The 27,273-nt window shown below is 42.4% G+C and overlaps 1 protein-coding gene across 2 annotated transcripts in view; it reads right to left on the bottom strand.

Annotated features, from left to right (window-relative positions):
* The window catches only part of TMEM63B (transmembrane protein 63B), a 2,399,602-nt gene that overhangs the window by 1,225,909 nt on the left and 1,146,420 nt on the right, over positions 1 to 27,273 (bottom strand). For both annotated transcript variants that reach the window (XM_044060665.1, XM_044060674.1), the window contains one exon: positions 6,763 to 6,869. In XM_044060665.1, coding sequence (XP_043916600.1) covers positions 6,763 to 6,869 — 107 coding nt within the window. The remainder of the gene's footprint in view (positions 1 to 6,762; positions 6,870 to 27,273) is intronic.

The raw sequence follows: 27,273 nt of genomic DNA, 5'->3' as shown, positions 1-27,273 counted from the left end.
CAGTCTGTCTATGTATATGTATCTACATATATCTATATCTGTATGTGTGCATTACATAGACATGTTTGTACAATATTCTATCTACATCTGTCTATGTATCCCTACATCTCTCTCTCTATGTATGTATACATATATGCATATCATATGTATATATATATATGTATATATATATATATATATATATATATATATATACATATACATATATATATACACATACATATGTTGACATACACACATATCCATATGTTAGACAGGTATATCAACATATTTGTCTACCACACTGTATACACACACTAACATACTGCTAAACATACATAACTGTGTAACCTACTTTGTACATGGCACTACAACCTACAGTCAAACAAATTGATATGTGCACATAGATGCTCTCACATACAAATGTATGTACAGCCTTCACTGATAGTTGCTGTATGTCCCCTGCCCTTTACACATCTTCATATACATATGGATACAGACCAATGACACATATGGAGGCTTCACAGTATGTAGACCTTTATAGTATTACTTTACATTACCTGTGTTTGTCACAGCTGCTTGTGTTGCTGTCAGGTTCTCTGTCCTGCTGCTCCACTTCCCAGTTGTCAGCTTTCAGGTAGCTGTTGCTGAACAATTTGTTTCTGTCTGCTTAATTGCAGTTTTCTCTGTCTCTGTCTCTGTCTCTCTCTCTCTCTCTGTCTGTCTCTCACGTCCTTCTCAGGGTGCAATGAAAGTATTGCATGCGTGGACATGGAGTACAGCATACTTTTGTAGGTATCTGCATATGCCCATGTGATGGCCTCTGCACCAATTGTTAGCCAGCATTTGCTAATTGCATGCAACCAGTTGTGTACTGACTGCAGTTCTCACTGTGATTTCAGAACAGTGCTATAAAAAGGTGTGTGAGATAGGCGTAGCCCTTTCAGATGTTAGGGGCAGGGACCATGCTGTTATGCTGTGGAGAATGTTCTGTGAGTGTAAAGGTTGGTATCTCTCTCATATTTCCATGTGTGTTGTAGATTAACATTCCTCCATTCATTTCCCCAGTTTCCTGTACTAACTGTGTATGTACACTGACACCTACAACTACTACTACTGTTAATGTGTGTGTGTGTGTGTGTGTGTGTGTGTGTGTGTGTGTGCTTTCCTTTCACTTTTGCTTGCACTCTGTTGCTAAGGCTTCAATAGTTGCCCTTTACAGTCACTACTTGTATGCCTGCTAGGTGTCTTGACTGTAGTGTGCTGCTGTAGCTTTCCTATTTTCCATGTACATTCACACCTTGGAATGCTTGCTATATCTGCTAGGGTGTTACAGCATGCAGTGTGGTCTGGCCATGGTGTGGGCCTTGACATCTATTAGGGTATTTGAGTATGCTGCTGAGCAGGCCCCAGAGACTTTCAGGTTCATCTGTTATGTGCCTCATGGAATGGTACATATCAGTGGGGTACACCCATTAAAATGTCTGGTATGCTGCAGTTGTGACAGTGGGTTAGCATGAGCATATGTATTACTACACTTTGTCTGCCATGCAAGTGGTGAATACTTTCCAGACTCCATAGTTACCATTGCATGTGTTACACCTTTCTGCCTACTGTTTGTACATTTCACATGGGGTCTGTGGGGCATCCCTGTGAGTCATTCACTGTTGCCATGTCTAGGCTCTTAACTATTCAAATATGGTGGTGTTGGACCCGTCATGTGTACAGATATTTGCAGGTTGTCCACATTTCTGCCTCATGATTTGGTCAATATCTCATGCACACCTTTTTCTGGCAAGTCACTCTGGGCTCAAGTCAGAATATGGTGACAAACATTCAGGTTCCAGACTGCATACACTTCCAAACATCCCACAAAGTGTAGCCCCTGTTACTTTCTGAACTGTCTGTGTTTGTTGTAACATTATTTGTAATGTGTCCCTGGTTTTGGGCCTTTGCTCCACATATTTTATTACTTGGTCCAGATGTGTTCCTGTAAGAGGTTGTGGGGTATGGGCAGTGCTTATCCTGCTGTGAGTATGTGTGTGTCTTGCAAGGTGCTATAGTGACATTATTACCTACTAGCTTCCAAGTAGCATGGCTGTTTCTGTTCACACACTACTATTATGGAAACCCACCAGTTTTGTTAGTAATTCTGAATGTCATGCTTTGTGTACTACACATCTATATTCCCTTTACATTCATTCCTACTGTTACATGATATATTTACTTTAGCACAATGTTCTTGTATAAGAGTCATGGCTTAGTGGTAAGTCATGCAGACTACAGTTGCCAAGGTCCTGGGTTCGGGACTCACATTGGGATTTTATTTTGCTTTTGAACTGAGTACGGGACCTGTCAATCACAGTGACTAAGGCACTTTTAAGCAGTTGTAACTGGGTTAGCACTGGTTTGCTCGGAGCTCACGCATGCGCACTGGCGGTTAGCTCCGCGCACACAAGCGCACACCTGATTACAACCACTTAAACGTGCTTACTCTTCTTTACACCAGCTATTTTCTTTGAAAGAAAAGAAAATGGGGAGACAGGAAAGTGGTGAAAAAGGGGTCACAAAGAGGGTAAGACAGTAGGGAAACAAGCTTGGGATGTGCAGGAGGGATGTAGGTAAGGCCCATAGCTGCCCATTTCTTCATCAGCAACAGCTGTGCTTATATATGTAATTTGGTGTGACATTTGAAACCTTCCACCCCTGAGAGAGGTGTCAGGACAACAATAATACTTGTTGTACAGCCAATTGGAATTGATCGGTTCCATGTCCAGTAGACATGTGTGCGGAATGGGCAGCTATGTATGGGGCGTAATTTTTTTGTGGGTACAGAGTGCCCTTTTTTTTTTCTATTTTTTCAGGTGAGAGTGGTATATCAGGTGAAGGTAGTCGGTACAGCTGGGGAGGTAGGTTGGGTAGGTTAACAGACAAGACAAACAAGACGCATACAGGGGCGGTGTATGACACGTGTGGGGGGGTTACACAATTGACGGGGACGGAGGTTTGGATATCCAGAGCCCATGAGCCCACAGATGGCAACAGTGGAACTGATATCCCCACCCATAGGCAGTTGCCACTGTTCCTTCACTGCCCAGGACGGGGCTGTGCTGGGGGCTGTGTAGGCGGGGCAACAGGCATGCCCGTTAGTTGCGCCACCCATGCCTTGAGCTGGCGTAGGGGTTCAAGGACAGAGTCCCGAATCTCCCTACGCACCACAGTCCGGACGCTACGGAGGGTGAGTGGTGGATCTCCTCCGGCCACACTTGCAGAGGGGGGGCGAGCCCCATCCCCTGCAGCGCTTCCACCCGCAGGTGGCACAGGGCCACCAGAGGAGGGTCCGGACCCGGCACTAGTGCCAGGTGCACTCGCCAGCTGAGGTGGGAGAGGTGGGTCCGCTGGAACCCGCCTTCCCTGTCGTTCTATGTTTTGCATTATGTCATGACGGTTTGGGTTAGTGACATATAATACCATTCACAATTAGTTGCAACAGCATGCATTAGTATTCCCATTAACCAAACACCCAGATATTCACACCATTGAACAGCGTGCATAACACATGCATAATTTGATCGGAAATACACAGTCCAACAACATGCAGGGTTAATTGATGGCCACAGGCCATCAGGTGTGGATGTATGAACGGGGCAGATGCATCAACAGACATGCAAATATATATGACCCAACAGGACAAATGTCCAGGGTTGTTAAATGTGATTGCACATACCATTTTCACGTGGAATGGGTTATATGTAGTTATAGGTTGGGGTGAAGAAAGTAATATTAACACCTTGGAATAACAATACATATGCTGTACATTTCTAATAGCTACAGTTATATACACACTACTGTTCTAACTACAGTTTCCTATATGTTAACTATTTCAACTTGGTGATAGGACTGTTAATGCAACATCAATATACATTTTATGGTTCTTCATACACATTCATATCTAGCTTTGTTCAGCTACATCTAGGCTATATTTGCTGTATATGGTTGTAGACAAGTGTGGATGTATGGTATATCAGACAAACATCCTATCTGCATATTGCAGACTGGGAGCAACATATCCTGATTTTGGGATACACATTCCAGATGCAGCAGCACTTTGAACAGATTTAGCTGTTTGGTTTTGAATCTGACATGCATTTCATTCTGTCTTGCCTGCAGTATACTTTATTCAGGGGTTATTACTACTGTATTGCTGGATTCATGGCACTTTCTCACACTCTCTCACTTGCTTTCATTTTACTATTCAGGATGGTACTTCTAGGCTTTATTGAGATGTTTTAACAGTTGTTACTACAATCCTTTCCAGCAGTCTCACTTCTGTCATGTTTCAGTATTTCCACAGGGATATATTTCACACATGTGATTTATCATCTTCTGCAGCTATACTTTTCAGCCTGCTGCAGGTTGTGTACTATTTTCTTACAGGCAGGGCATTTTGATTTCAGGATATATGTCAGACAGTTTCATGTTTAGCTTAAACTTACAGGCTGAAAACTGTTGTAATCAAGCAATACTTGCATACACTTTCACACTGTTACTTGCAGATTTTATTCCTTACTGACTACACTGCACTCTTATGCTGACTGTCATACTTTGATATTTCTTTACAGTTACTGGTAGTGGATTACTGACCTGCCTGGTGGCGCAACCGCACCAGCCTATCGCCATAGGCTCTGCGGTTCGCAGAACGGACACCTGCAGCTGTAATATAAATGAAGTAATATTGGAATACACATCTCCATATTATCAGCTAGTTTAACATTTTACATACATAATTAAATGTTACTTACTCAGTAGTGGGGCGTTGGGTGTTTGCCGGGCCTCCTGGATCCAACGGTTCAGTTGGTCCTGCTTGCGTCTCTTCAGGTCCGCATGGTGGTGACGGACCTGCTCACCTGTCCTTGGAATCCCTGTGGCACTGGTGAGATCATGAGCCAACCGGTCCCATGCCTCAGCCCTGTATGCTCCCCAGAGGACCTGGCCCTGCATGAGTTGGGCCTCATGATTGTGGACTAGGAGCCAGGCCATGTACCTGGACTCCTCAACACCCCACCTCTGTGCTCGAAAGCGACTACCCTCTCCTACTCCTGACATTCTGCCTGCAGGTCTGTTCTACAATCGTTTATGCTGTGTATTCCCGCCTAAGGGGCTTATATAGTCCGTTTTTCCCGCACATATCTGTGATTGGCCATTTTGGAATTGTATCAACTTCAGTAAACCTGCATTGTCATGCTGTAGTTTGTCTTCATTCCTATATATTAGCTATTATTACATTTACAGGTACTGCTGTCATGGCTTAGTGGTTCTGTACCTTGACTATGGTGTATAGTATCCTGGGTTCGAACCTGACCACTGCTTTTTATTTTTCATGACTGTCTAGACATGCTGAGGGGTGTGTCTGTGTAAAGGCAGTTTTGATACGGCTTGCTCAACGTTGCCCGCCGGTTAGCTCGTTTGCGCGGTGCGCAGCTCCGCGCAAACGGGGTATGCTGCTTTAAGCCTCATTTGGTTATCGGCACGCATATTACGCTCAGCTCAGTTAGGGGCACATAGATTTAGCGTGTTAAACCACTGCTCAGCTACGGGCACTCATTTTGCACCAGTTAAACCACTGCTCATCTACGGGCAGATGCACTCACCCTGTTAAACTGTAGCTCCTCTATGGGCACATCTGGCATTTTTTATTCTTTTGTTACCTCACATTTCTTCAATATAAATGGGCAATTTCATTACATTTTACATATATTGGGGTTTTATGTGTACATATTTGTCAGGGACTTGTTTCCTGCTTATTTTGGAAAACAAAAAAAATTGGTGTTGTGGGGGCTCGAACCATGAATGCCTGCTCTTCAGCCAACATCTCTACCGCTACGCTATTGCTTCCTGGCTTATTTTGCATATTTAGTTCTTATATGCTTTCCCACTGACTGCTAACTGTAGCTGCGCTATGGGCACGCCCGCGCAAACGAGTGCACTCACGGTTAAACATCTTTACAATTTAAAAAAAAATATAACATGTTCATTTATATATCTTTTATGTTTATAGTCTGTGGGGGCATGTGTTGTGTTGTGTTTATTCACATTTCCGTGGACTCTGTTGTGGGTGTTTACTTTGGGCACTTTTATACTTCTGGGGGCGTGTCCGCTTACAGGGCTCGGCCTACGGACACGCCCCCTACTGTCTTACATGGACCGTGTTAGACTTAGGTGTGATTCAGCATGCTCTCATGAATATGCAAAGCATGCTGACATCACTCCGTTTAACTGCAGCCTCCGTGTAAGAGTTATAACTCTTACACGGAGGCTTTGTGAATCCTGGGAATGTTTTCTTTAAAACTCAACCAATTCTATCCAATGACAAGCTGGATTAGCTATGTGGTTTTACTTAACATTTTTTTTCAGGTTCTCTGTTAACTGAATCTACATGCTGACCAGTAAAGACCCATGTCAACCAAGGTAAACTGTTACAAGACACTGAAGAATAATAGTGGCGTGACCGGCCTAGAAACTTTGAAGTAATCATGTTGCTAATAGCTAACAGCAAGTAAATAATAAAGTAGCTTCTAAATTTTTAAAGTACAATACTCCCTTTTTCTTGCAGGTGGAAGAAGCACTGGGGGATGAAGTCCATCACCATTTATTTTACAGCTGTAGTTTTTTACAGGATGTGCTAAAGGAATAGCTTTACCTGCTGAGTTCAGCGGTGTCTATTTTAAATGTGCATGAACAGGATCAATGGTATCAAAAGTCATGAATACAGTGGTCTCTTACCTTGTCCAGTGTGCTTCAAAGAATGTTGAGTAGTATACTATCGTAGGAAGAAGTGCAGAAAATGCCCATAGCAGCAGCGTTGGGAAGAATTGTGTGATGATGGGATTCTGCAAATACAAATAATGTATTATATGTGAACAGGTATAAGATGCACAACAAACTGAGAACAATGAACACCCTTCAGTGCTTATCAACTGAACTCCAAAGACAGCAAATGCAGACTACAGTACCTCATGATCTCTGATTTTGATAGCAGAAAATGCACTTGCCACTCAACACCTGACTGGGGGAAATAAATAAATAAACAAGAACAATAAAACAATTTCATGACAAAATCCTCTCCTGCACTACCTAGAAATACGTTTTATTTCCTTTATTTTACTTTTTAACGGATAAGTCAACAGATCCTTCTCAGACCCCTTTCTTCAATGACTTGGGCCACAAAGACAAGGGTATATACAGCACCCATATAGACAATGTGGTGCCGTGACTCAATCGGCTTGCTTTTTGTCAGGTAGATGGAAACTGAAGTACCCACAGAAAACTAATGTAGAAATGGGGAGAACATACAAAACTCCACACAGACAGTGACAAACGTCAGAACTGAACCTTAGACAATAAAGCTGCGGACTTAGAAATCAAAACTAAGCCGTATTCTAGCTGTACCCTGTGATTTCACATTGTACATTTCAGAAACAATAATCATGATGGAATTTCTTCAGAGCTGTCTAACTGAACTAACATTAAGAAGATATCACCAACACAACTGTTCTTGCAGGTGAGATAGTTACATTTCTGTAATGATGGCACCTTTCTAGCCACCACTCAGCCCATCTCCCAGCAAATGGCCTCAGGACAGGTAATGTATGTGACCTTAAACAAAGGCTGCACTACTGGGGAAATGAAAAAAAAATCCCAAGGCATAACGAGTTCAAAATGAAGTAAATTAAGAAGAAAAGGGACTGGGATTACTACAGTTCTACATGTTTTCTGGCAAAGCAGCAGCAGCTTTTGGGATAATGCTGGGCATGACAACAATATGATAAAGACTGCTGTGCATAGCTCCTTTTCTAGCCAACATGCCAATTAAACCATTTTATTATCATTTTTTTAGGGAAAATTGTCTAAAAAACATATAAAGTACAGCTCCATACTTCTCAACTGTCCAAATTTTAACAGTGTGCCCAGATTTTTTATTCATATTTTTGGTCCGTTTCTCATAAAACGTGTGGTTTTCTGGCAAATCATTGAGGATTGATGCCACTTAATGAGAGATATTTGAATTTCAGACTTCGTATCATTCAGAAAATGCATACTAACACAAAACCTTTTATTCTAACAACTTTCTAAGTTTATAAGGTTAATATTTAAAATCTGTCCCTATTTTGGGGCCTTTATCCCCCATTCTTTTTGGCTTTCTCCAGATTTCTTGTGCTAAGAGGTTGAGAGGTATGTTCAGCTCACAATACAGTTATGCATATTTATTACAAAATAGTAAATCATACCACATAGCCAAAGAAACATCTGGAATAGAAAAATAACTGCCTCCCAGGGCTGAAGAGTTATTCCCAATAAGAAAATCATGAATTTGTTCATTCGTCACTGTATCTATACCCAAGTGTCAACATTCTCTTCTAAGACACAGAACCTAATGGCTGATGCAGTAAAGCAAAGTTAACCTCCTGCAGTCATACAAGACACCTGCCTTCTAAGAACTTTGTCAGCAGAATGGAAATCTGCCTATCCAGAACATTCTAGCCATCAGGATTTGACAGCAGAGTAATTCCAGTGAATGTGCAGACAAGTGAAGTTTCCCCACATCCAACCAGTATAAAAAATACATCCGAAATTCCATTTAAATAAACAAGAACTTAAATACGCCCATTAATTTAAATTGTCTGACTTCCAGGGGATTTAAGATGACCCATTTTACTCCTTACGGATGACTATGCCATACAGGTGCATGCTGCAGACCTTCATGGTAATCAGGTTAGGTAGGTAAAAAGAGAGAGAAACGAACTGTGCTGCAACTCTAGAAAAGCATTTCTTTAGAGAAAACTGCACAGAAATGCACAAATCAATACCTTTTTTTGTATTATAACTTCACATGTTAATGCTTCAGTACTTGTAAAATGACATGATAATGATATGATGGCCCTGAAATGGAATAAGAAGTTATGTACCTACCATAACGTTCCATGTTAGTTGTGTTCTTCTCGCCTTCTTTCTTGCTGGTTGGGTTCAGAGCTGATCCTCAGCTCCGACTCGGCCATCTTCAAAAGCTTGAGAGCTGCTTACTGGCTCGAGGCCCCCCTATATCCCATGATGCCTGGTGCTAGATACTCAGATCTCGTTTGGTAAGTCTAACTGTAGACATAATAATACAGAAGTCCTATCCTAGAATGTATAAATCCTACTGGGGAGACTACTAGTCAGAAGGAATAGCCAGAGAAGACTCAGCCAGTGAGAGAAAACATAAGGAACTCTTCTCGGTCTACTAGGATAGGGGGATGGAGAGTGGGACGCAAGAAAGAAGGCGAGAAGAAAAAAACTAACATGGAACATTATGGTAGGTATATAACTTCTTAATGTTAAGTTGTCTATCTCGCCTTCATTCTTCTGGTTGGGACAGCGTCCCTAGCACCTCAATCCTGGGTGGCTCATCGGAACAGACTCTTCAGAACAGTGGAACCAAAATCATTTCTGCTCCTAGAGGCCACGTCCAGCTTATAATGTGAAATGAAGGTATGAGGATTGGCCCATGTAGCTGCCGCACAAATAGTTTCCATTGGCAATCTTGCCTGAAAAGCCACTGAAGCAGCTAGAGCTCTAGTGAAGTGACCTTTTGGTTTAGCAGGAAGCTCTTTACTCCTTAGCTGATATATAAATGTAATAATAGACGTCAACCACCTAGATAAGGTTACTTTTGACACTGGTAGACCTTGTTTACCCTCAGCATAGGACAGGAACAGCTGGTCTGATTTTCTGATTTGCTTAGTTCTATGCAAGTAAAAATGTAACTGTCTATGAACATCCAACTGATGCAATTTGTACTCCGCCTTGTTGGAATAATTTGGAAAACAGGGAGATCAATAGACTGATTCAAATTATTGTCAGAAGAAACCTTTGACAGGAAGGAAGGATTAGTCCTGAGAGAAACTCTGTCATTGTGGAAAACTAGATAAGGAGGGTGAACACAAAGAGCCTGAAGTTCAGAAACTCTTCTGGCTGAAGTAATTGCAACCAGAAGAAGGGTTTTCCAAGAAAGAAACTTCAAAGAACAAGAAGCTGCAGGTTCAAGGGGGGGGGGGGCAGTATCAGGGAAGCTTGAGAAAAGCTTTACAAATTTTATGGGACATAATACTAGTATCTGATAGGCCTGTATGAAAGTTTGAAATTGCAGCTAACTGAACTCTAATCGTGGCAGAAGAAGATCCAGCATGAAAAAGTTCCGCTACAAAATCCAAAATATGGTGCACAGGGGCTGAAAAGGGATCTATATTCCTGGCCTCTGCCCAGAAAGAGAGACGTTTCCACTTACTAGCATAAGTCTTTCTAGTGGTAGACTTATGCGATGATAAGATGATTTCACGCACCGAATGGGAGATGTTCGGAAGCCTGGCTAAGGTCAGAAGTGGAGCAACCAAGCAGTGAGCTGGAGAGATTGAAGGGATTGGTGCAGCATGCCCGATTGATGGATCAGGAGGTCTGGAACTGGGTCCAGGGTCCAGGGCTGCTCCAGAAGGCGATGATGCAGGAACGGGAACCAAATTTGTCGAGGCCAGTAAGGGGAAATGAGGATCATCTTGCATCCCAATGTGGTAGCTTTCTGTATTAGTTTGGGAATCAGGGGAAATGGAGGGAATGCATAAAGAAGTCCCTGAGGCCAATCATGAACTAGAGCATCTCTGGGGGAGTGTCCGGGAAGAGGGAGGAGAGAGAAGAAATTGTTGCACTTACTGTTGAAGGGGGTGGCAAAAAGGTCGCAGCAAGGCTGACCCCATTTGCGGAAGATTTGGTCCGCCACTGTCTGATTGAGAGACCACTCGTGAGGCATGAGAATTGCTCTGCTCAGCCTGTCCGCTACAACGTTGGACTTCCCAGGGATGTGCGCTGCTATCAGAAACCATTGGGAAGAGATCGCCCACTGCAAGAGTCTGAGTGCTTCTCGACATAGGGGGTAGGACCTGGTTCCGCCCTGCTTGTTGATGTACCACACTACTGACATATAGTCTGTCTGAATTTCAAAGGTCCCGGTGGGAAGAGAGTTCTGAAGAGCTTGCAATGCCAAAAGCATGGCCCTCATCTCCAAGACATTGATATGCAAATGATACTCGTGAGGCTGCCAGGTGCCTTGGACTGTTCTGCCCTGAAAATGCCCCCCCCCCCACCCGATCAGGGAGGCATCCGTGGTCACCGTAGCCACTGGAGGAGGAAGAGCAAATGGTCTGCCCTGGGGTACTGATGGGGAAACCATCCACCAAGCAAGTTGGTTTTTGCATGTCTGTGTGATCATTACCATGTGAGACATTGGAAGTTGCTGGAAAGACCATTGGGTGAACAGCATCCACTGAAAAAGCCTCATATGAAAACGAGCAAGAGGGACTAGTATAATAGCTGCTGCCATGAGACCCAAGGTTTTTAGGACGAATCTGGCCTGAATTTTTTTGCATCCTAATAAGACCTGCACATGTCGGCGAATGTCTAACACTCTGTCTAATGGAAGTCTCGCTGACATGTCCTTTGTATTTAAGTTTGTGCCTATAAAGGTAATAGATTGACAAGGCGACAATGCAGACTTTTCGAAATTTATTGTGATACCTAGTTTGGAGCAAGTTTGGATGGTGTAGTCTCTGGCTCACAGCAGGTGATGTCTGGTGGTAGCAGTAAGGAGCCAGTCGTCTAGATATGGAAACACCTGGAATCCTTGCCATCTCAGGTGAGCGGTAACTACTGCCAAACATTTGGTGAACACCATGGGGGCTGTGGTGAGACCAAAGGGCAGAGCTCTGAACTGATAATGACTGGCTCCCAGCTGGAAGCAGAGGAATGTTCTGGAGTGTCTGTCCATTTTGATTTGGTAGTACACATCCTGAAGATCTATGGAGCACATCCAATTGTCCTGACCCAGAAAGGGTAAAATGGACTGTAGCGTGTCCATCCAGAACTTTGTTCTTTGAACAAGCCTGTTTAGTCTGCTGAGATCCAGAATGGGTCTCCAGTCCCCTGTCTTTTTTGGTACCAAAAAGAACCTTGAGTAAATTCCAGATCCTTGCTGGTCTGTTGGGACTGGCTGGATGGCTCTTTTTCTTAGCAGTTTTGATATTTCTTGAACTGCTTGATCCCTTAGATTGGGTGGAACATCTGGAAGGGATTTGTTGGGAATGTAGGGGGTGCGAAAGAAGGGGATTTTGTAGCCTTTGGATATGATAGACAGTACCCATTTGTCTTGTGTTATACTTTGCCAGGCTTTTGGGTACAGCGATAATCTTCCCCCGACTGCCTCCGAAGGTGGACAGCTGGGCAGCATCTCAGGGGATGCTGGAAGGGCTTGTCAGAGAAAGATTCTCTGCTGCCCTGATTTTGCGGACCCCCTCTGCCCCGAGGGCGGCATCTATTGTTGTTCCCTCCTCTGCCCCTGGAGGGGAACTCTCCACATGTGTCAGGCACGGCTCCCTGGGGTTTCCGGAACCACATGTTCACACTCTTCTGACCTGTGGGATACAGTCTAGAAGGAGAGGAAAAACAGACTCCCACAGCAGAGAGAGTCTTGCCTTCCTGCTCACACCTGGTAAGGGTATCCTTCACCTGTGGTCCAAAAAGAGCAGAACCATCAAAGGGGGTGTTGGGGAAAGACGCCCTGAAGGGTTCCGCAAAGTTACATAACCACATCCAAGCATGCCTCCTCAAGGCCACACCTGTGCCTGTGGCCTTACTTGCACCATCGGCTGCATAAGAAATGAGCCGCATGGAGGAGTTTACTACCGAATAAAGAGTCGCCAGCTGGGAGGCAACCTTAGCCTGGGCCCCCGCAGCTGATGGATCTTGAAGGGTATCTCCTAGCTCTTTAAGGAGATCCCTTTCAAAGGTGGGTAAAGTGGCATAAGTAGTTCAGAGACCTCATGGAGAAGGTCGCTGAGGAAAACATCTGCTTCCCATATCTGTCCATCGTCCAAGATTCCTTATTAGGGGGATGGACAGACGAAGAAGTTTCAGTCAACTCCTTTTTTGTGGCCGTTGCTGCCACCATGGCATCACCGGGAACACCCTTTGTCAGAAATTGCTTGCCCTGTGGTGCAGTAATAAATTTTGTGGGTCTTCGGGGGGTTGGTTCCACTGTGTCTGGGGCTGAAAATACCTTCCGAGCCACCACCGACATCAGTGGATCAAAAGGTGGAGACACCTAGGAGGTGGAGGGTCGGGAACCAAATGCATCCAGGAATACCGACTCATCCTCGGAAGGGTTAAGGGTAGTCCAGTTCCCCCTCTGCCTAAGTATCTCAGGGATGTCTGAGAAAGAGACTCCTCAGAGGGGGATCTCGGGGACCCTTCTGAATCCTCTAAGTCGGTATCTAAAGTGACAGACTCAGGGGAGTCAACATGTTTCCTCTTGCATTTCCTCTTTCGAGGGGGCTCCTCTGAATGATCAGGGGAGGCCTCGGAAGAGGAAGATACACCCAATAGGGTGCCCTGGAGCGCTTGTTCCCAACTCTTGGGGTCTGGAGGAGGGGCAGAGGCAGACGCAGGCACCATGGGGAGAGGAGCTGATGAGGCTGATCGTGGGGCTGACTCAGAGGCCAGCACACTCCTCATGACCTCGAAGGCGCCCCTTCCCGATAGTGGAGAAGGCTCCGAAGAGACCGGAATCCTTCCCGGCACCAAGAGAGACAGCTCCGAAGCCGATGTAGGAGCCGAACTCACCTGCGTCGAAGCCCCGAGAGGGAGAACGGGGTTGGCACAAGGGTCCGATGCCACTCACCCCCTCGGAGCTGACGAGGAAGCCCCGGTGCCCAGATCCCTCCAAGGACGGCACCATGGAGGCGATCGGAGCCGACGACAGAACCAAAAGGGTAGGTATCGGCGCTGACGGTTCCACGATCCAAGCCCCAACAAGCTCCGGCTCTGAACTCAAGGGGTGAGTCGAAGGAGGAACTACTGCAGAGACGGGCAGAGCCGAACCCTGATGAGGGGGGCTGGATAACATTTTAGCCAGGGCCTGCGATTTTAGAAGCATGCTCACCACTCTCTCCACATCGTGGTCAGATAGTCTAGAAGACCGAGAAGAGTGGGATCGGTGACTTCGCTCTGACTGTAACAGAGGCGACCCCCGGCCCGGAGCCGAGTGTATCGACTCTAGGGATGGAGATCTAGAGCGTTTTCGGCTCCCTGACGGTTCCAACACCAGAGTCGGGGCTGACTGGGAGGCAGGTACTTCGGTTCAAGCCAGAACCGAAGTTGAAGCAGACGCCACACCCGACGACGGCTCTGAACTGGGAGCCGACGGCTTCGTTGGCTTAGAGGGTTTCACTGGCTGGGCCTTAGCCGGTGACCCTTCAGGTTTGAGCAAACCCCTAAGGATTAGATTATTCCTACGCTCCTGCAGGACTCTTGGACTAAAGGCGTGGCACACCGAACAAGAGTCCTGCAGGTGTAGGGTGCCCAAACAGTAGACACAAGAAGTGTGACCATCTGTCAGTGACATCTTTTGACTGCATGAGTCACACTTCTTGAATCCAGATACTTTCGTATCTTTGGACATTCCTGTAAAAGGAAATATCAATCTCAGAAAAAAAGGCAACAGAAGGGAAGTAGGTAACTAGTAAACCACACAGCACTCAACACAAGTTACAACACCCTAACAGCACACACACACTATATATCTAAGAAATAGTAAATAAACCTGCTGATATATAACAATTTCTAATAAAACTACTATATAAATATTGAAGAACAAGGATTAGCCTCTAACTAAAAACGGCTACCTTGAAGAAAACAAAAGGGGGAGGGGAAAACTCTCCAACAAAAAACGAGTTTCCGAGGAAAGGGGACTAAAATACAAATAGTTAACTAGACTACTAGAACTATTCTAAAGACTAACTACAATACAAATTTTTATAAAAGCTAACAATAAAATAGAAAAATATGACCTGAGCCAGCAAAAGCAACCTCGCAGCAGAAGCGGCAAACGAGATCTGGGTATCTAGCGCCAGGCATCATGGGATATAGGGGGGCCTCGAGCAGCTCTCGAGCTATTGAAGATGGCCTCGGCTCTGAACCCAACCAGCAAGAATGAAGGCGAGATAGACAACTTAACATCTTTAGGTTAGAATAACTGTCAATGTTTAACCCCATACAAAAGATTTTAAGCAGTATCTTTTGTACTGCTCTACAATGTCCATCCCATCACAGTTGGAGAAACACTCCAAATCAAATCACATTACAGTTAAATACATAACATAAACATACTAAAGCAACAGTCAATTTGCAACAAATTAGCAATATTATATACAGAACAAATTCACTTAATTTGGTACCAAAACACAGTATGAACAAACAGACTGAAGACACCTCACCTATCCTCTACTACTGCACGTGTAAAAACTGTACCTTGCGTATTCTTTACTGACATGACAGACTTGAGGTTTAAGAGAAAAATATTTTAAGATATAAATTTTTACATTGCTATATCATAGCAATATCATAGTTTTGACACTGTTGGTATGCCTGCACACTTCTCTGCAACTGTGTACTGTTACCTCCCAAAATGACTGCATATGGGTTTACATCTGAGACACTTTTTCTAGGGAAAATTACTGGTGTTCTGCTTGCTCTAAGCTTAATTTACATTTTTTTGGCTGTGACTTTTAAGAGTAGCTTTTAAATTATGGTGCATATAAGAGATGTGCTGCTCTATCTGGTTGGGATGCTCTGTGCTGCATTTCTTCGATACACAATGCTACTGGATGGTCCAGTTCTTACTGGACTTAACCTTGAAATGTCCCAAAGACATTAGAGAAGTGTTTTTTTTCCATCTACCTCTGTGCTTATAAATTGCATTTACTGTTAACCTATGAATACTGTTTATTGTGTCAGAATTTTGATCATTTTATGACATTTTTGTTATTTTTTTTCACTAGGGAAAGCAGGAAACTGCTGGTGTTCTGTGCGTTCTGCTTGCTCTAGCCTTAATTTACAATTTTTTTCTGATCGACTAAGCCATACAAGAGTAGCTTCTAAATTTTGCTGCATAGCAGGACCTAGCTCTCTAGTTGACTGGGATGGTCTCTGCTGTATCTTCTTACACACTATTAATGGATTAGCATTTCTAATCAGATTTAACATTGCTGCAACACATGCAATAGCAGCAAGGCCGGCTGCACTATATAGACAAAACTGGTTTATTTTAGAGTTTACAACTGTTACCTAACATTCCCCACTTTCAACTTGGTTTCTTGTTGTTAGAAAATATGTATTAATGTGTGTATGCTTAATGCCAATTAATAACCAAGTATTTTAATATGCTTTTCATTCTATTTTTTACACTGTATTTTATACAAATTGAGTTTCATATGAGACTGAAAAAGATGCTTTTTGAAAACTGCAGTATGCTTTCTAAAACTTGCAAGTTGCCCTCTGACCTAGTAATTGCTAGCACAGCAATATTCATGTTTATGCCTTTTGGAAATGTACTTGAGAAGCAGGTGTTTATCTGCTAGGTCAGAAGCGAATGAATGAACAATGCCTTATTTTACAAATGTAATGACTTTAGACAAACAGCTCTGTTCGAAGGATGGAAACTTGTGCAGCTGTAGTAACTTAGAGATAAAGTAGACAAAGGATTATTAGAGAAATGAACTGCTAGCATTGTGCTTGAATTAGCCATAGTACCTTGAATGGTAACATAACATGTATCTAACTAGGAGTAATCAAGGCCGTGTTGTTTTCCTCAGTAGGTTTCACATAAAAATTAATAAATCAGCAGAAATTCATGGGAAAGATGGTCAGCAGATGATGATGAAAAAGGTGGTAATCTGTTACATCAGCATGGTAGGACATAACCAGTTTAAGAATGTATAAAAATGAAAGTATTTCCTGTTTCTGGTTAGACAAACTCTGTATTAGCACGTTTTTGTCTCCTTGCTGCAAGATTAAAGTGCCTTAACCTGAACCTACCGTGTTTTGATCATTTTTAAAGTATATTTTTCCTTTGACAGTTTGGTCCTTCGGACCGGAAAGTACCTCTCGCTCTAGGCCTAGGTCAGAATTGGGCCCGGTGTCATGCATCCATATGGAGAAGAGGCCAAATCGGCTCTTCTGTTTTGAAAGACCTCCGACTGAATTGTCGTTCGAAAGAGGCCAGCCACTGTTTCTGATCTGGAATTGGAGGACGAGTCAACGATCCGGTGGATCAACTCACGGAGGGTCAGGTAAGGAGGAATTACCTTATTTCTGTTTCAAGATCAGGGACCAATTACAGAACTGTTTTTTGTCAGGTAGATTTGCATGTGCAGATCAGGGACAGAAAAAGGGGTTACTGTTTTTGTCATAGATCAAGGAAACAGAATAGGTAGGCAGTTATTCTAGATAAACTATGAAAAGGTATAGGTTTGTGGTACCACATGATAGAAAGGGTTACATAACAATTTACAGCTTAGCCAAGACAGCAATGGGAAATCAGTGCACAAAAAGTTCCTGAGACCCGCCCCTAACCGAAGACGCGAAGTATATGCAGTTACAGCGTGCCGACAATGTTAAGTATTACACAAAATGGGTTGATAAGTATAAATCCGATGGTAATTTAGATAAACTTGCACTTATGAAACTTGTTAAACAATTAAAAATAGACGCAAAAGGTCAACTAAAAAAGCAAAGACAATCAGGAGTCCCTCAGGCGCATAGGTGGCTTAAGGAAGCAAATTGCAGGGAACAGAGAATAAAGAATTCAAAGACAATGTTCTTAGACAAAAAAAGACAATAACCTGGTAATAGCAATGGCCCCTCCTGCACCCCCTCCGCTTCCCTTACCAGAATATGAAGCGAGTGGACAAGCTGATCCACCTCCGCTATACCCAGCTGTTCCTGCAAAATCACAACCGTTTGTTACGGATCCTATCGAGACAAGGTCTCAAACACACGACTTGAGGAGGGAGATTGAATTAAATGAAATAAATAGAAAATCCCAGGCTATGAGTGAAGAAGAGATATGTCCACTCATAGAAGTACCAAATCCTCAGGCAGGACAGGATCCGACTCTTTTAGTTTATAGACTGTGGACACTGGAAAATATCCGGAAAGCCACGGAGGGAATTCCCCACCCAAAAGTGAATTTTAGAAAATTTTTAGAGGACTTACACGGTATGAGATTAAGCTACCATTTGAATGGAGAAGAAGTAGAAAAAGTAGTTAGACAAATTGTGGGTCCAGACTGGCACATGATCAGTGGCGACTGGAATCCTCGTGATGCACAACTTAGACCACTCCCACATACTAATGCAGAACTGGATGGCAGAGTAAAAGGTCTGACAGACCGAATCTCTGAAAAGTGGAAGCCTAGGGCTGATTGGACTTGAATTAATCAATGCATTCAACAGGAAGGTGAAACAGTTGATAGATATTATGCTACACTGTTAGAGTGTTTTAATAATCACTGCGGAATGCAGATACCAGAAAACCAGACACAAGATTCCCCATATGAACAACGGTTAAAGAATGCATTCTTGTAGGGTAGCATAACTCCCATTAGCAGTTTTATTACAAAGCACATGGTAGATCATCGAACGAGTAGATTACAGCCATTACGTGAATATGCAAGACATGCAGAAAGACATTTTAATAGTAAAAAGAAAAAGAAAACTCAAGTATTTTCGGCAGAAGATGGGTCAGAAGTATTTGTAGTGCAAACTGGGAGAAAGGGTAAGAAAAATGCCCAGGGAAATAAGCAATCTGACAAGCGTTCAGAAGATTTTGAAGAAAGAAAGAAAAAAGGTGAATGTTTTAAGTGCGGGAAAAAGGGACATTTAGCAAGGGATTGCAGGCTGAACAAGAAGGTGACTACAGAAAATAAAGAAGATGAGGAATGACTATATGATAGTCAAAAATCATTGAATGAAAATAAGCAGGAAGAGACAAGTGCAAATATGATAGCAGGGGTAGAGGATGTGACCGAAGGAGTAGAGGATGTACTTGAATTCACAGACATAGAAGAAAATGAAATTTTGAACTTAGCTCTATTGAGCCTAGAGCTTTACTTAGCAAACATGAAACCGGAAGTGACGCTTCTGGTAGAGGGGAGGGAAGTTAAATTTTTGTGTGACTCAGGGGCTTCACGGACCCTGATACACCCTTCCAAGTTACCAGAAGATTCAGAATCACCAGATTATATACTAGTGAAGGCAGCTAATGGACAGCTGTATCGGGAGCCACTCTCCCATGACATAGCAATAACAGACCCCATTTCAGGAATGACCCAAAGAAGTAAAATTGTGGTTTCTGCAAAATGCCCAGTAAATCTTTTGGGTAGAGACTTGATGCAGATATTTGGCATAGTTGTAGTTCCAACCATGCAGGGTATGGAAGTACAGCGACAAATGGATACTTTTGTAGTGCGACCGGAGGGTGAGACATATTATTGGTACAGCCAGGACTTAGTTACGACTGGTCCAGGGGCAGTAACCGAAGAACTGATGAACGTACCCATCAGTAAGTCCCCCTCCCTCGACATTGACAAACAGCATTTGTTGCATTGTACTTTATATTACTGTAATAGACCAGGACCTGATAAAGACTATGAGCAGGAATTATTTCAGAACCACGCAAACAGACTAGTGCTGCGAAATTTATACTGGGATACAGAAGGAAACAGTGTAGTAAGCTGTTCATTGCCCCTGGAATTTTTAGCACTTTACAAATCTAATCGATTGCCACATGTTAGCTTAACTAAGAATAGAAATTTGAAATGGACAGACTTAGGTGAAAAAGTCACAAGGTGGGAAAAGCAGACAGAATTAGAGCTCTCCGAACAAGGAGTACAGAAACAGAAACTGAATTGGATTATACAGACACACCCAGCTGTGCACTCACAGGCTAGTGAGAATAGCTGAGTATTACTCTTATTAGAAGAAGAGGAAAAAGCCTTGCAAAGCATACCAGACATTCTCTGGTCAACAGGGAAATCAAATGTAGGACTTATACGAACAGCATGACCAGTTACCATTACGCCAAAGTCAGCATTTAGACCCCAGAAAAGACAGTATCCCTTGAGAAAGGATGCAGAGATAGGAATCAAGCCTATAATAGCAGCCTTACTTAAGGAAGGAGTCTTAATAGAATCCCCTGATTCACCATGTAATACACCTTTATTTCCTGTCAGGAAAGCAAACGGGGAAAGGCTTATGGTCCAAGATTTGCAAGCTGTAAATAATGCAGTTATACCCAGGGCACCAACGGTGCCAAATCCACATACCTTACTGAATGATTTAAAGCCAGAGCAAAAATATTTTTCTGTGGTAGACATTAGTAATGCATTTTTCTCAATACCGATACACCCTGACAGCTAATATTGGTTTGCATTTACATTTCAGGGAAAGCGGTATACATACACAAGATTACCACAGGGATATTGTGAAAGTCCAACAATATTTGCACAGGAAATGGCAAGCAACCTGGCGGGATTTATCCCACTGAAAGGTAGTCAGATTTTACTTTATGTAGACGACATTCTGCTGGCAGCCCCCACCCAGCAAGAATGCAAAGAGGACACAATAGCTTTATTACAGTTTTTAGCTACTCAAGATCACAAAGTAAATAAAGACAAACTACAACTTTGGAAAAAACAAGTTAAGTACTTGGGATATGTAATATCCAAAGAAGGTAGAATATTAGATAAAGATAGAATAACAGCAATATTACAAGCACCTAGACCAACTACCAAGAAGGAAATGATGTCCTTCCTGGAAACTACTAATTTTTGTCGGAGCTGGATACCAAATTATGCTTTGGAATCTGCTCCACTGGCCAATTTAATATTTAAAAAGCCGATGGCAGCACATGATTTATTACAATGGACACCTGAAGCAGAAGCAGCTTTCTGCAAGCTGAAACAACTGATAGCATCATCCTTAGTTTTAGGATTACCAAACTATCATAAGCAATTTGTTCAAACTGTAGACTGTAAGCAGGGTTATATGACATCAGTATTGACACAGCAACATGGAGACAAGCAACGCCCCATAGCTTACTATTCATCAAGGTTAGACCCAGTGGCGCGGTCCCTGCCCCACTGTGTACAAGCAGTAGTTGCAGGTGCAATGGCAGTGCAGGCTTCGGCCTCAGTAGTGCTATTCCACCCTTTCACATTGAGAGTGCCTCATGCAGTCGCAATTATTTTACTGCAAGAAAAAGTAGCATATCTTACTCCGGCTAGACATCTTTCCTGTATGACCATACTGTTGAGCCAACCTCATATGACAATTGAACGATGCACAACTTTGAATCCGTCAACCTTGCTCCCAACCAATGCAGATGGCAAACCACACTGCTGCGTGCAGGAGATTGAGCAAAAGACATTACCTAGACAAGACCTTACAAATGTTCCCTTGGATGATGCCGAGGTGACATACTATGTGGATGGCTCGTGCAGGAGGGGTCCTACAGGACAGAACCTAATAGGGTATGCAGTAGTCTCTGATACTGAGACTTTAGAAGCAAAATCTTTACCGCACAACTTGTCTGCACAAGCGGCAAAATTGATTGCCCTGTCAAGGGCATGTACCTTAGCAAAAGGTAAGAAAGTGAACATTTATACTGACAGTCAGTATGCTTTTTCTACTGTACATGTTTTTGCGCAGCAGTGGAAAAATAGAGGAATGATAACATCGACTGGTAAACCGATCGATCATGCGCAATTTATTTTAGATTTGTTAGATTCAATTCAGTTACCTAAAAAAGTAGCTATTTGCAAATGCGTAGCTCATACGAAACAACAGGACAGAATTTCAAAAGGTAATGCACGGGCTGATACAGCTGCGAAGCAGGCAGCTTCAGCCATAAAAACTTTTCATTTGAGTAAGAAATTACAACCCTCTGAGATTTTGGATTTAGAAATGTTAAAAACAATGCAGACACTTACTACAAATATAGAAAAACAAAAGTGGATAAAACGAGGAGCAATCCTCGAGAAGGGACTGTACATCTCCAAGGAGAAGAAACCAATTTTGCCATCTAACTTGTTTATATATGCAGCGTTGTTGAGCCATGGGCAGAGCCATGTCTCAACAGGGGGGATGGTACAGTTAGTGAATCGAGTGTTTACAACCTACGGATTTACAAATTATACAAAAAATTTTTGTGCAGCATGCCATGTTTGTAACAAGCATCATGCACAAGGGGCATTGAAGCCTAAGCAAGGGAGTTTTCCTACACCACCGTATCCGTTCCATACTATTTGTATGGACTTCAAAGAATTGAATAAATGTGAGAATAAGAAATATTGCCTTGTCATTATAGATATGTTTTCCAAATGGGTAGAAGCTTTTCCCACTAAAAATCCAGATGCAGCTACTGTTGCAAAGGTCCTTGTCAAAGAAATTATACCCAGATTTGGTATACCAGAAAAGATTTATAGTGATAACGGTACGCATTTTGTGAACCAAACGGTTCAACAACTTAGTCGCTATTTTAGGATATCGTTAAAAAAACACTGTGTTTACCACCCCCAATCTGCAGGGTTAGTAGAGAGGCATAATGGGGTGTTAAAGAATAAGCTTAGGAAACTGATGACTGAAACACAGAAGAACTGGGTGCACTGTTTGCCTTTAGATCTGTTGAGCATGAGAACTGTTCCAAATGCAAAGGGATTAACTCCTTTTGAAACTTTATTTGGGAGGGCATATTATACACCTCAGTGGAAACCTCTCATGTCTGCAGAGCAGGGGGCTGACAGTTCACTTGCAGGGTATATGAGGCGATTTTTGAATAACAAACTTTTGCAGTTAAATTCTGTTTCAGATAAAGAGCAACCGAAATCGGAAGCACCAGTAGCCCCAGGCACCTGGGTCTGGGTGAAGATTGTGAAGCGAAAGAATTGGAGTTCTCCGAAGTGGGAAGGTCCGTACCAGGTACTACTGTCGACACCCACTGCAGTCAAGATCGCAGAGCAAGCTTCCTGGATTCATTTGACGCACTGTAAACTGGTTAAGAATTTTGAATTGGACAAAAACTTTGTTACTGTTGTACAACAAGAACAAAATGGCCAGGTACAGAGTGAATAGAGACATTGAGCAACCTCAGAAAACTTGTATGATCATTTTTATTGCAATACTAATCACACTGTTCTTTTTGTTGTGGCCACTCCTTTTTCCTGCCACAAAAGTTGAACTGATTAGACGTAATGAACCAAACATAGACTGGCATCCGAACTTTAACACTTATCAGGCAATTACACGTGTGTATGCTGAGACTTTTAATGTTTTGAACTGCTGGGTCTGTATGGCCATACCAACAGCATACGGGAGGTTATTGATGACTGCTATCCCCCTAGGGGTCAATGAGGCCTGGGAAAATCTGTTTTTTGACATAGTTGCTATTAAAGCTCATGATAAAGTAGCACTGTATTTGCCTGTGACACAAAAAGGAATTGTTTGTTTTTACAAAAACGATACCATCCAAGTGGGATGGAGCAAGTGTAATGTTACAGTACAGTATAAATGTTATAGAAAACCAAATGATTTGAGTGGATCTTGTAGTACAAATTATGACTCATTTTTGAAATCTATGCATAAGACTCTTGATCAGGTACAACACAATCCTGTACTTTTTAAACAATTATCTGTAATAGATAGGAAAATGTTTCATGCAGGGCAGTCATTTCGTAACAAAGTAATAACTAAGGTAGAAGACTGTTATTTTGTGTGTGGTAAAAAAGCATATAAATGAATACCTGAGAATTGGTCTGGTAGCTGTTTTTTGGGGTACCTGGTTCCGGCCATCCGACACACTGCAGTTTTGCCTCAGGGAAATATTCGAAATACTCGAGACGTAACCAAAAAGACTGTTAAGAAACCTGAGAATCCAGTGGGACGAATTGAAACAGGCTGGAAAGACCATCGTGATGTGGGAACCAAACTTGTGCACATGGACTTGAGTGATGCTGTTATATCCTGGGCAGGTATATTACTTGCATATGGCACAGTTAAATCAATATGGGAGCTGTGAAAACTGTCAAAACTTCTCGAAGTAATGAGTAATGCGACTTTCTCTGCTCTTGAACTGATAACTGATGAACTAAATGCCATGAGAACTGTAGTGCTCCAAAACCGAATGGCTCTTGACTTCACCCTAGCGGCGAAAGATGGGACTTGCGCTTTAATCAAAGAAGAATGCTGTGCGTTTATTCCTGACCATCAGCATGAAATTAACGATCATCTCGAGGTGATTCAGCAAGTGTCAGCCATGACCAAGCCAGGCCCAAAACCTCTGACAGACTTTCTCCAGAATGCATTTGGGGGTGGGGCTCCATTTTTATGAACATATTGATCGCCATTGGGGTAGGATTGCTCCTAATAGCAGTTTGTATTTGTTGTGGAATCCCCTGCATGAAGAGATTAGTCAAACAATTTATAGATATATCCATAACTGAGACTATGTATCAAAGTACTGAATTTGAAGACCTGCTAGAATGCGAAACACTTTCATAAAAGTTTAAACTGAATGACTTTCTTAACTGCAAATCCTGAATGGAAGAGGTTAGGAAAAGAAGCAAACTGTTTATTCTTTTTTGAAAATAGAATAAAAAAAGTATTAACAGGAGGGAAATGTTAGAAAAATATGTATTAATGTGTGTATGCTTAATGCCAATTAATAACCAAGTATTTTATTACGCTTTTCATTCTATTTTTTACACTGTATTTTATACAAATTGAGTTTCATATGAGACTGAAAAAGATGCTTTTTGAAAACTGCAGTATGCTTTCTAAAACTTGCAAGTTGCCCTCTGACCTAGTAATTGCTAGCACAGCAATATTCATGTTTATGCCTTCTGGGAATGTACTTGAAAAGCAGGTGTTTAAGCGAATGAATGAACAATGCCTTATTTTACAAATGTAATGACTTTAGACAAACAGCTCTGTTCGAAGGATGGAAACTTGTGCAGCTGTAGTAACTTAGAGATAAAGTAGACAAAGGATTATTAGAGAAATGAACTGCTAGCATTGTGCTTGAATTAGCCATAGTATCTTGAATAGTAACATAACATGTATCTAACTGGGAGTAATCAAGGCCATGTTGTTTTCCTCAGGAAGTTTCACATAAAAATTAATAAATCAGCAGAAATTCATGCGAAAGATGGTCAGCAGATGATGATGAAAAAGGTGGTAATCTGTTACGTCAGCATGGTAGGACATAACCAGTTTAAGAATGTATAAAAATGAAAGTATTTCCTGTTTCTGGTTAGACAAACTCTGTATTAGCACGTTTTTGTCTCCTTGCTGCAAGATTAAAGTGCCTTAACCTGAACCTACCATGTTTTGATCATTTTTAAAGTATATTTTTCCTTTGACACTTGTCTAGTCTGAGCGACTGCTAAAGGTTACTAATGGTAGCACAACTTAGCTCAGAGCTGGGTAGAGTTGCATACTTGTGTTGGTTGTTTACAGGATCTCCTCCTTGCTCCCATTTCAGCTGCACTGCATTGTGTGCTGTTGTCTGCTTATAATTTGTTGATGTCCACAGTTCTGCTCATGAACAGTTCCTTGTTACTCACTAGCCAGGTCACAGCCATCATCAGTAACTATTGAACTCTAAAGTTTCATGTATGCTTAGGCTTGTTATTGCCAGTAATGCTATCTAGCTGCATCCAAGCCATGTGGCAACTAAGTCTGTTAAATCCTAGAAACAATCATTATGTGGCACTTGAGCCTAGACTCTGTGAATCGTGTTTTTGGCATTTGAGCCAACTTCCATTTGTACTATTTGGTGGCATCTGCGACAACCCCATTTGAACTATTGGCGGCTTCTGAGACAACCCCCATTTGTACTATTCTACAGTATACAGTGCATACTTTTTACTTCTTGTCCAGACCTTGTACTACTGCAATTACAATGACTTCATGTACTGCTCTCTTACTATGCTTTAACTGTGTACTGTACCATAATACAGGAAAGTACTAATCGTGGATCTTACCTTGTTTAATTTTTTTAGCTCTTCAGCCCTCATAGTATTGTTATTACACTAAGTTTGTGTACTGCTCTCTTTCTATAATAGGGTGCTGTACCAAAGTACAGCTGTATACTTCTCTCAGATTAGATGGTATTATGTAACTTCTTCCCTGCAGTTTCAAATAGTTGCTGTATCACTGTTAGCACATCTTTGCCACAACTTGCGCACACATCCCTGCCACAGCTCGCGCACACATCCCTGCCACAGTATGTTTATCTACTTAATATATTTCTTCTGCCTAATGACTAAGTAAGTTCACTATATCATTCCTACTCTCACTATTTTGACCTCCCTGACAAACATGGAAGCTGATGCTGCCTTTATCCCTTCTGGTAACAGACTCATTGCACGTGGCATTCTGATAGAGTGTAGGAATTATTTAATCCTCACTGATAATGAATTACTACCAGACCAACATGCCATGATCTGTCAGAGTATAATTATCTATACAACACGAATGCCACCCTCTCACCTACAGAGATGGTTGATATGCAACATAAACTCATCCACAGCTCCACAAGATCATTATATATCAACATACACAGAGGTGTTAGAGCTAGAGAACAATGGCAGTAATCCATTAACCCAGCTCCAACATACTCGTATAACTCAACAGTCTGCAGACTGCAACCTTCCACTGCCACTAAGTTTGAGAGTCCAAGTAGAAATGTCCTACTAACTGGTGACTCCATCACAAGGCACATAACATCTACCCAAACTAGGTTGCACACAGTCACAGTGGCACCAGCCTTTCCATTGCTAAGATCCATGATATTATGAAGGCCCTACAGTCCATCAAGCAGGGTAAATATGACTATGATGTGATGCTGGTTCATGCAGGTATGAATGATTTCATGAAACTAACCCAGAAGTACATCCACAGAGACACAAAGATTCACACTATGCATACATCAAAACCAGGTAAGATTCTGGTCTTGAATGGAATCCTGTTGTCACCTAGAATGATGCCCAGGTACAGAAAAAAATATAAACAACTGTTTTAAGTAGCTGGCATCATTTGTTTGTGGGGGTGGGGGGTGGGGTGGGGGGGGTCAGCTTGGAGCAAAATGATCAAAAGTACAACATGCTTCATCAAGATTAGCCTGGACCATTTGTCCTGCAGATTCTGAATGCATACAGTGAAATCTGTGAAGCACTGACCTGGTATCCCAACCTTCAGACTCGTTAGTCTGCAGCACAAACTAAAAGCTTAGGAATAAGGATAACTGTTCAGAATGTGGGATCCTGACAACACTCATCTTAGAAAGAGGAAAAAAACTGTCCAGTTAATGGTTTAA

Source organism: Protopterus annectens, chromosome 1.part0 (assembly GCF_019279795.1).
Source record: "Protopterus annectens isolate FY-2018-M chromosome 1.part0, PAN1.0, whole genome shotgun sequence".
NCBI lineage: Eukaryota > Metazoa > Chordata > Ceratodontiformes > Protopteridae > Protopterus > Protopterus annectens.
Note: the sequence above shows the minus strand (reverse complement) of the source record. Positions and strands in the feature narration are given on the sequence as shown.